The 11,064-nt window shown below is 35.6% G+C and overlaps 1 protein-coding gene across 1 annotated transcript; it reads left to right on the forward strand.

Annotated features, from left to right (window-relative positions):
- On the forward strand, positions 204–6,282 carry LOC18601853 (cytochrome P450 81D11). Its single transcript, XM_018120000.1, has 2 exons — positions 204–1,100; positions 5,503–6,282. Exons 1-2 carry the CDS (start codon positions 204–206, stop codon positions 6,118–6,120), a joined length of 1,515 nt encoding a protein of 504 aa, XP_017975489.1. The 3' UTR covers positions 6,121–6,282.

The following is an 11,064-nucleotide window of genomic DNA, read 5'->3' on the forward strand; positions in this document are numbered from 1 at the left end:
TTTTTTTAATTTATTAACAAGATATTTCGGACAAAATGAGATGTCAACAACTATCTTATGTCCTTTCCTTAATTTCTAGATTAAATCATGAAAAACGTTTTTACCTCTATATATATACATGTACAAACCAAGCTCTTTTCATTCCTTCCATACTACCAAAGAAAAGAAAATTCCTCTTCATATGTGAGCTCAAGATTTTAAACATGGAACCAGCATCAACTATCCTTTACTCATCTCTTTCTCTTATCCTTCTTCTCTTTTGCTTCAAGTTGTTGTTTCAAATCAAAACTTCCAAACAAAACCTTCCTCCAAGTCCACCTTCTCTTCCTTTTCTCGGCCACCTCCACCTTATAAAGAGACCCATCCATCGCTTTTACCATAGTCTTTCCCAAAAATATGGCCCGATTTTCTCCCTTCGGTTCGGCTCCCGCCTCGTAGTTGTAGTATCGTCACCAACAGCAGCTGGGGAATGCTTCGCCAAAAACGACATCGTTCTAGCTAACCGCCCCAAGTTACTCATAGGCAAGTACCTTGGGTACAATTGGAGCACGGTCGTTGGCTCACCCTACGGTGATCATTGGCGCAACCTTCGTCGGATTAGTGCTATCGAAATCTTCTCATCCAGTCGCTTGAACGCCTTTCTAAGCATTAGAAAAGATGAAGTCAAGCGACTGTTGCTGAAACTATCGAGTGATGATAATTCTGGACAAGAATTTACCAAGGTGGAGTTAAGATCTCTGTTTGTCGACTTAACTTTCAATAATATTATGAGAATGGTAGCAGGGAAGAGGTACTATGGCGGGGACAGTGTGACGGACGAAGGCGAGGCAAAGGAATTTAGGGAGCTAATGAAGGAGTCTTTGGCGAGTGGAGGAGTTGCCCATCCAGGGGATTTTTTGCCCATTTTGAATTGGATTGGTGGAAGGAGTTACCTGAAAAAATTGATGAATCTTGGAGAGAGGATGGATCGGTTCCTGCAAAAGTTGATTGATGAGGTTCGAGCTAAGAGGCAAGGGAATACTATGATTGATCATCTTCTTTCTTTGCAACAAACTGAGCCTGACTACTACACTGATCAACTTATCAAAGGCCTAATTCTGGTAAGACCCGGAGCACTACACTAATCTTTCTTTCCTTTTTTTTTTTTTAAAAAAGAGGAGATTGGAATCTGATTTTTCTGAGTAATTAATATATGCATTCATTATTGAATTAAATATTCAAAATCATTAAATTAAATACTCAAAAGTGTTATGCTAATTTTTATGTTCAATAAGAAAAAGGTAATTGAATCTAGGGATAAGATACATGTATAGTTTTGGCTTTAGAAAGAACATTTAGTTAATTCCTTCTTTTTCTCCTCTAGGTTGCCAACCTCTGCTCAAAAATTACCTCTAGGTAATTGAATTATGATTAATTTTTTTAATAAAACAATATTTTATAATTTTTTTATCAATTAGTACTCTGTGGATTTTTCTTTCAATTAAAACATTTTGACTAACTTATGTTAATTTTGTTCAATAAAATTATTAAAATACTTATAATTCAAGTAACCTATCTATTTATATTTAAATATATTTATGTGATTTTACTAGTCAAAATTAATAACATAATTTCTTGTAAGAATAAGAATTATTCATAAAATATTAATTAAAAAATCATAAAATATTAGTAAAAAATATTAAATCATAAGAAGTGTAGACGAAGTTGACTAACAAGAATGAAAGTCGAAATTGAATTCTAATTTTGTTGGTGGTGGAAGCGGACAACTGATGGTGAATGCAGATGGGCGTGGGTCCGTGGCAAACCTAACATCCAAAAGCCAATAATATAAAATATGTCAATGATACTAACTTTTCATCATGGGCAAGCTAAATTTTTCTTCAGCTAGTTAATGAACTAGCTAATTTCTTTTGTTTTAGTGTCGTACTCATCATTTCATGGTTTTTATTTTATTTTTTGATGAAATTGAGAAGTTATATTAAGACAAAACAGGCATTAATAATTAATTAGTAGTTTGCAACAATTTTAGTTATACCCCATCTATGAATTGTAGTTGATTAATTAGCTCAGAAAACTTTTAATGATGTTATCAATACACCAAGGTTTTATTTAGTTTATGAAATTGCATGTGTGCGCAATTTTTTTTTTTTTAAAGTGAAATTATATTCATCCTTCACCATTAGATGTCATGGCAAGTCTTTAGCCTTGTTAGTCCAAGACTTTGATGGCATAGAAGCTGGTGTGGGAAAGGAACTGTACACTTACAAAAAATCTCTACACAAAAGGCTATACACAACAAGGACCAATTGAAAAGAAAGACTATAAACAGCAAGGACCAATTGTAAAGTATCTGTGAATTGATCCTCCACAAAAGCAAAGGCCAAACTGAACCGAAAGACCTAAGAACCTTGTTGCATTCCACAAACATAACTGACAATAGAAGAACAGAAATGAAACCCCAAGGATCGAGGAGCAGCAACAACAAAAAAGGTCCCAGCAAAGAGGGGCACATCAAAGAGCCATAGTAGAAAACTGAGGAACGTCCCTCATCCTTCTCCAACCAGAAGGAGCCGAGCCTAACTCGAACAACCACCGTGAGAACCACACGACTCAAGGCAATGAAGGGCTCATCACATGCCACCAAACCAAACTGAGGAACCACAGAGATGCACATGAGAAAACAGTTCCATTTTCAAAAACAAAGACAAGAGGGTAAGACCAATTCTCCCCTACACGCAAAAACACCAAACATCGTAACCATAAGAGACCACTCGCACCAGAACCAAAACCTGCATAAAGGAACACATCGAATCTAGACCAAAGCCTCTCCACCCATCAATCCATGCCAGGCAAACCACAGCAACACAAAACCTCAGCCCATCGTGACCCCCCCATCCCCTTAAACCTCCCTCATCAACCTCTCTGCCAAAAGTAGTTCCACGCAACACCCCAAACCAAAAACCCCCAGCACCCATCAAAACAACCAGAACCAAAAAGTCCATCCCTCCTTAAAACACTCAGGGCAATCCCTCTCGAAAGCAACCCACCCTCACTTTCTTTGATTCCAACCAGATCATAAAACAGCTAAATCAAAACCCGAAAACACCCTCACCTCCCTTCTGCAGCCCCCCTCCAACAACAACCAACAAAAAGAAATCCGATCCTCTCGAGGTCGCAACCAAACAAAAAAATGGAAAAAGGAGCTGAAAGTCAATCCCTAAATGAAACCATAATGTTTTTTTGTTTTTCTATTTCTCGAATCTTTTTCCTTTTCTCTTTTCTTTTCTTTTCTTTTTTCTTTTTCTCTTTCTCCTTTTTCCTCCTTTTTTTCTTTTTTTCCCTTCTTGCTTTCATCTTTGTTATTATTATTTATTTTCTTTTTTTTTTATCTTTTTACTTTCTCTCTCGTCGCTTTGTTTTTTTTGAATAATCAATAGCACGCACAAAAAACTCATGATCTGAGCAGGAACTATCAGGACCACTCTCAAGGAAAAAAACAGTCCAAGACGTAGCAGCCAGACCCACAAGATCATGAGAGAACCAAGAACTTGAGACAAAATAAACCTCAGAAACCACAAAACGCCGAGAGACAAAGCAAAACTCAAAATCAAAAAGAAGACAAGTGAAGTTTGGCATAAAACCAAGGTCCCATCTCCTTATAGCCCCTTTACACTCGACACATAAAGTCTTTCCCTGGAATCAAGATCTAGATTAACAAAAAGCGAGAACCTCAAGCAAGAGCATAAAAGAACCACTCTCCTCAGGAAAGAAATCCTCTCAAACAATCTCAACAGAAACAAAGAGTTTCTTTAGCATAACCGCTACAAGAAACCAAACAGACATCACAGATTCCCTTTCTTTTTCCCTTTTCTTCTTACTTTTCTTTTTCTGTAATTCTTTATTCTATCACTTTTTTCTGACATGTGACGAAAAGTCGAAACCATTTTAATTTTAACAATCAAGAGAAATCCCCTTACCCATCAGGTGATCACGTTGTGAAAGGTCCTCCAATGTACCTCTCCCCAGAAGTAGCCATCACCCTGGAACACGCAAAAATACTAACTAGGACAAGGAAAAATTAGTGTGAAAATTTTGAAGCAATTCTAAAGTCGAAAAACAAATAAAAAGGATCTCACTCCATTACACTCTCTTCCAAACTCATTAGCCGGTACTAATCGCTCATCCATAAGAACTCTTCCCTTCTCTCTACACCTCCCTTTGCAAGATTGTCTGCCAAATCGTTGGCTGCTCTAGGCACTTTTAAAACCTTCCAAAGCCCTACTTGCCTTTTCGGTCCTTCAATGCCTAGCATAATCTTCCTCATTCTCCAGAGTGATTTGTCAGGGTCCTTGATCCAAGTCTCTGTATTACTGGAGTCGTTTTCAATTTCCAACAAGTGTCCATCCTTCCATTTAGAACTTACAAAGATCTTAAGCGCCTCCTTTATAACAACAACCTCTGCGGTATTTGCATCAGTCACCCCCACCGCCTTAGAGAACATCACCTTGATTGCACTGTCAGAGTCCCTCAACACCCCTCCAATCTCTGCTAAACATAGTGACCCTCTTGCCGCACCATCAACATTGAATTTTAATACCCCTGTCCTAGGTGCTATCCAATTAGCCGTCCTTGTTGTTTTCTGATGCCTCTTTTGGAGGAACACCATGTTAGGTTTCCTAACGATGTCCTCAAACTTCCCACTCTCCTCTGGCCATTTGGCTTCCGCCCACCATGCCACTCTTGTCCTTGCTAAATCCAGACACTGATTCCCATCCCAACTTTTTCCTTGGAACATCATCTTGTTTCTCATCAACCAAATGGTCCAACTTATTGCAAAAAATGCCAATCTCCATATTCTTTTTTCACCCACTTGTATCAAGTCGTTCCATTCCATGAAAAAGGGTATGGCTTTAGCTTGCAGCCCCCTTTGGATGCCTCACCCTTTACTCCATTCCATCCAGACTTTCCAACTCTCTTTATATTCAAAAAACAAGTGCTCCACCGTTTCCACTTCATCGGTACAAGTGCAATTGTTAATATATTCGGAATGGTTTCCTCCCAGTCAAATAGCATTGTTATTTGTTAGTGAGGGATGAGTGATTGTTCAACAAGGCTCATGACATGCGTGGTCCAGGTCAATAGTCCATATATATGGACCACTTTGGAATCGATCCAAGTCAGAGTCAATTTATTTCATAAAATCCAAAATTTTGTGGAGAGAGATTGTTTGAGTCGGTATTAATTGGAAGGATCCACGGCTGACACCACTCGATGGCTTATCTACATAAAACGTAATTAGCTACAGAAGACATATCGGTGCTTTAACAAAACCTTAGTGAGCTTATATTAATTAGTTTTGTGGTACTTGTTGACCTATCTCTTGCATTATTTCTTTATTTGAAATATAGAATCCATTGAAGAAAGTGTTTATTTTTAACTTGTGTTACGATAATTAATTTTTATGAGAATATAATTTACAGGTAGAAATTACATATTGTGCAGGTAATGTTGCTTGCCGGAACTGATACATCAGCAGTCACATTGGAATGGGCAATGTCCAATTTACTCAACAACCCAGATGTGTTGAAGAAAGCTAGAACTGAACTGGACAGTCAAATTGGCCAAGAAAATTTAATTGATGAACCTGATGTTTCCAAGCTTCAATACTTGCAAAGTATCATCTTTGAGACCCTTCGGTTGAACCCTGCAGCTCCCCTTCTCCTCCCACACATGGCGTCGACTGATTGCAAGATATGCGAATACGATGTGCCACGTGACACGATCGTATTGATCAATGCATGGGCTATTCATAGAGACTCGACGTTATGGGAAGATCCAACAAGTTTTAAGCCTGAGAGGTATGGAAATGGAGAGAGGGAATCAAACAAGCTGATGCCTTTTGGATTAGGAAGAAGGGCATGTCCTGGAGCTGGCTTGGCTCAACGAGTTGTGGGCTTGACCTTGGGTTCATTGATCCAATGTTTTGAATGGGAAAGAGTTAGTGAGAAAGAAGTTGACATGGCTGAAAGTGATGGAACCACCATGCCTAAAGTGGTGGCATTAGAAGCCATGTGTAAAGCTCGTCCCATTGTCAACAAGGTTCTCAACGGAACTATTTAACATGGTTTTATATTTCTAAGCAGCTCTCCAATATATACAATTTGTGCAATGTGTAATAATAAGGGTTATCTCTCGTTATGTGTGTAGCTTAAGCTTCAACAGAGCCTTCATATGTATAAAAAAATATATCTTTAATAAGATTTTATTATCTCCCCATATGAATCCTCCTTCAATAATTATTTGTAGAAGAATTCCTTTATTGAATAATATCATCGTCACATATTCTTGCTGGTGATTTCACTAAACAAAGTTTGTCGATGCCTAGTCAAGGAAAAAATTGCCTCAATTATAAGATGAAGGTCTTAGGTAAATCTTAACTTTAAGATGATTATTTTAAGATATATATATATATATTTATAATTGAAAGTAAAAAGAGTTAAGAAATTGAAAAGCTTGCCCTATTGTGAATAAAGTTCTTCATAAAATTATTGATAATGATTATTAATTCTTAAATTAAATTGAAAACAAATATTTATTTACAATTTTATCAAAGTATTTTGTGTTTTATATTATAATTTTTTTTGTTTAAAGTAAAAAACTAATAACAAACGTGACAACTAAAGAGAGATCGATAAATCATAAAAATATGTTCAAATCTTTGACTTTTTACACAATAAAATATGTTCAAGATATATCAATTACGTAATTCAGAATGAAACATGATTACTATAAAGATAATTATAATGTCAAAGTATAATCTTCTCGTGCTTAAACATTTAGTTAAATATTAAATATAGTACAATTTTCAACAAAAATATTAAATATAGTATGTATTGTTTAAAAAATTAAAAAAAAAAAAAAAGAAAAAAAGTCATAAGTGTTTCCTAAGTAGCATGTGAAGATGTGGTCAAAAAATATGGAGAGGTGAGTTGATGGACTGAAGCATGAGAGAGAGGAAATTGACGGTTGATAAAGAAGTAACAATCAAAGAGAGGAAGTTTCAATCATAGAAAGGTATCCCTCTTCTCTTTTGCTAGAAGAGTATCATGTATGTGCTAATGCCTGGTTGAGCACGTTGTATAACATTAATTAACAGCCATGGCAGCCGCCATTTCTTAATGGTTTTTTTTTTAAAAATAAGCCTTATGCATAAGGCTTTTTTAAAAATAGGCATTTTCATAATTTGAAGTGTTTTTAACCAAGAGAAATAAAATTGGGACAAAATTATCCTTAATGAAACCGATCCATATGTTTGGCTCCGCACCTCAACCTGAACCATAAAAACGGGCCAAGCATGTTTACAAGCTTTGTAACTTCTCAATTCTCATCGACAAACCATACATCTCCTTACAAAGCATTCTCTCGAAAACATTCATTGTTGGTTCAACTGTCGAGCATTTTGATCCGTGATAGAAGCATTTTGAAGTGGTTTTTCGCATAAAGATAGTTCACATATTGAGTAGTGAGAGGAAGTTCACATTTCGCGAAAAAAGGTAGGCATATATTTTTATTTTTATTTTTAACCATGTGGAGAAAGGTTTTGGGCTATTCTTATCCTTCATGTTATTCATTTATGGTTTTTGAGCATAAACATAGGCATATTGCATGTTCATATTGATATTCTTGTTATTTGAAATTACTGAATATTAATTTGAAGTTGGTATTGTTGGTGTTTTTTGGGTCGAAAGTGTTAGTATAAGCCCTACAAGCAATCTGTGGTTGTATGGGAATTGCAATTTTGATATATTCATGTATGAAATTTTGTTATTCATAATAACATTGAAGTAGTTCTTTATCCATAAATTTGTAATTTAATTATTTTTTTGTACTTATTTAGATAAAGCCCATAGAACTATATATGCCTTGCAAAAGAATTGTATTGGGATACAATTATGAGATCGATATGCATTAAAGCATGTTCCTAAAAGTTTCTGATCATTGTATTATTGAGACAGGGCATCAATAATGCTCAAAGATTGGCACATGTTATATTCCTTACTTATGAAGTAAGCAATCGTTCTCATAGGTTGAAGTATAAAAATACTTGAAACTAGCATGTGGATGCTTGCCATGGGAGAGCGAGTTCACTGAACATGACTCGGCATGAGAAATGCATTTGGTATTTCACTCAAGTGTCTATGCAATACTTCTCATGTGTCAGTTGTATAAATACTCCCTAGACTTGAGACACCAGGTTTTCTTATGTGTGGAGTTCTATACTTTTATTTCATTCATATGGGTGCCTAACCAAGGATGCCAAAACAGGACGCTTTTGGGTATAGCATGAGGCATGTGAAGGCAGATGAGTGGTCAAGATAGGAATCATCACCCCAAGTGATTCAAGAGGAAATATCTCATTAGTTCTTGGTTAATATTAGCTTAATCAAATCCTTGGCCAAGGTGATTAGGAGATTATGAAATGAGTTTCATAAGTCTCCATAAAACTAATGATTTAACTGCAAGAACAAATATGGAGATCAATAAGAGTAAGCACTGCACCAAGCTCTTATTATCTTCTGGAAATATGATGAGGGAATGAATTATACTAAAAAACTGTACACTGAAAGGTTGTCAAAGAATCCTTTGACTCTCTTAACAATTCGGTGGCCATGATGCATTGCTAGATGCCAATCATGGTCTATGGAATTGAATTAGTTAATTTACAATTGAATATGATTCATTTAAATTAATTAATTAATAATATTATAATTCAATTCCATTGTCAACATGTTAGGAACCTAATGGGTCACACACAAAGGTTACAATTTGGATTAAATTGAGAGTGTGATGATTTAAGTTAAACTTAAATCAAATTCTAGGTTTTAACTATTAAGGACCTAATTAAAAGAGTTTAATTAGGTATTGGTTAAATATTATAATTGTTATAATATTAAGGACTTATTTTGTAAATTTTAATAAGTTAAACGTAGATATAAATATCACATTATAGCCACTCTTTTTTTTGTGGAGAAGGATTTTTCTCTTGAGTGCTGCCACTCTTGAGACGTTTATTTTTCTTTTGAAAACTTCTCCTTTGATTCTTTATTAGAAATCAAAGAAGAAAAGAGGACAAATCGTTGTCCACTTGCTAGCACAAGCCCGTGGCATAAAGCTCTCTCCTTGAGAAGGATATGTTGTAATCGTGTGTGCATCATTGGAGGCCAAGCAATTGAGTGGCTAGGATTCTTTCACACCAAAGGTGTTCGTGTTTTGTCACTAAAAGGAATCCATTTGATTACGATATCACTTAGAAAGGTACATTCTTTTTCTGGTTTTATGTGGTACATAACTTTGCATTAAACAACCAAGGTGATCCAAAGGTAGGAGGCATGGTTTATTTTTATTTCAACCCTTTTTTTATTTCGCTGCATTGATGCTTCAATCATGCCGTTCCTAGCAGAAAGGTGATAGGGCATGCATGATTGGTTGATAGGAATTGAGTTTAGGGTTTAGGTATTGCGTGATTGAGGGTTTGCGTGAGTGGTTAACACTTTATGCATGACTGAATTTAGGCATGGCGTCACTTAGGATGTGTGTGATTGGGTTAGGCATTGCATTTAGGGATTTGGCATTATGTGACTGGTTGATAAGTCATTGTTTGATTAGTTGATAGGTTATTACATGACTAGTTCAAAAGGTTAATAGAATATTGGATAGCCAATTTTATTAAAGTTTTACAATGATTTTTCCTTTTAGCACCTTGGAAAAAACTTATCATCACAAGAAGCAAATCATATTTCGCCATCACCAGATGTTGAAATGTGTTTGAATTATTTTCCTCAAACACTTGAACCTTAACATGAGAAAATCATGCAAGCCTTGAAAGAATATAAAGAATGTATCCTTGTCCCTTATGAATGATCACAAAATCTTTGGGAATATGGTGAAATATCGCAAAAAAGATCTTTCAAGGAAAATTTTTGCAAAAATATCTATTAATAGAACTCACAGTAGAATCTTAATGAATAAAAAACAAAAAGCATGTCATATTTGTCACAAGACATGCATGACTGGTTGATAGGCATGCGTGATTGTTTGATAGTAATTGGGTTTAGGGATTTTGGGTTTAGGTGGCTAAGGTTTGCATGAGTGGTTAACATCTTATGCATAACTGGTTTTAGGTATAGCATCACTTATGGTGTGTGTGATTGGTTAGGCATTGCGTTTAGGGGTTTGGCATTACGTGACTGGTTGATAGATTATTGCGTAACTGGTTGATAAGTTATTGCTTTACTAGTTGATAGGTCATTGAGTGACTAGTTCATAGGATCAATAGAATATTGGATAGCCAATTTTGATGAAGTTCCACAATGATCTTTCCTCTTAGCATCGTGAAAAGAACTCATCATCACAAGAAGAAGATCATATTTGGCCATCACCAGATGTTGAAATGTGTTTGGATTATTTTCCTTAAACACTTGAACCTTAACATGAGAAAATCATGCAAGCTTTGAAAGAATACAAAGAATGTATCCCTGACCCTTCTGAATGATCACAAAATCCTTAGGAATATGGGGAAATCTCATAGAAAAGATCTTTCAAGGAAAATTTTTGTAAAAATATCTGCTAACAGAACTCACGGTAGAATTTCAATGAATAAAAAACAAAAACCATGTCATATCTGTCACAAGACATGCATGACTGGTTGATAAGCATGCATGACTATTTGATAGGGAATTGGGTTTAAGGGTTTAGGTGACTAAAGGTTTGCGTGAGTGGTTGACACATTATGCATGACTGGTTTTAGACATGGCGCCACTTAAGGCATGTGTGATTGGTTAGGCATTGCATTTAGGGGTTTGGCATTGCGTGACTAATTGATAGGTTTACTGGTTGATAGGTCATTGCGTGACTAGTTCATAGAATCAATAGAATATTGGATAGCCAATTTTGATGAAGTTCTACAATGATGTTTCCTCTTAACATCAAGAAAAGAACTCATCATCTCAAGAAGAATATCATATTTGGCCATCACCAAATGTTGAAATGTGTTTGGATTATTTT

The sequence above is a fragment of the Theobroma cacao genome, chromosome 4, assembly GCF_000208745.1.
Source record: "Theobroma cacao cultivar B97-61/B2 chromosome 4, Criollo_cocoa_genome_V2, whole genome shotgun sequence".
In the NCBI taxonomy this organism is placed as follows: Eukaryota; Viridiplantae; Streptophyta; class Magnoliopsida; order Malvales; family Malvaceae; genus Theobroma; species Theobroma cacao.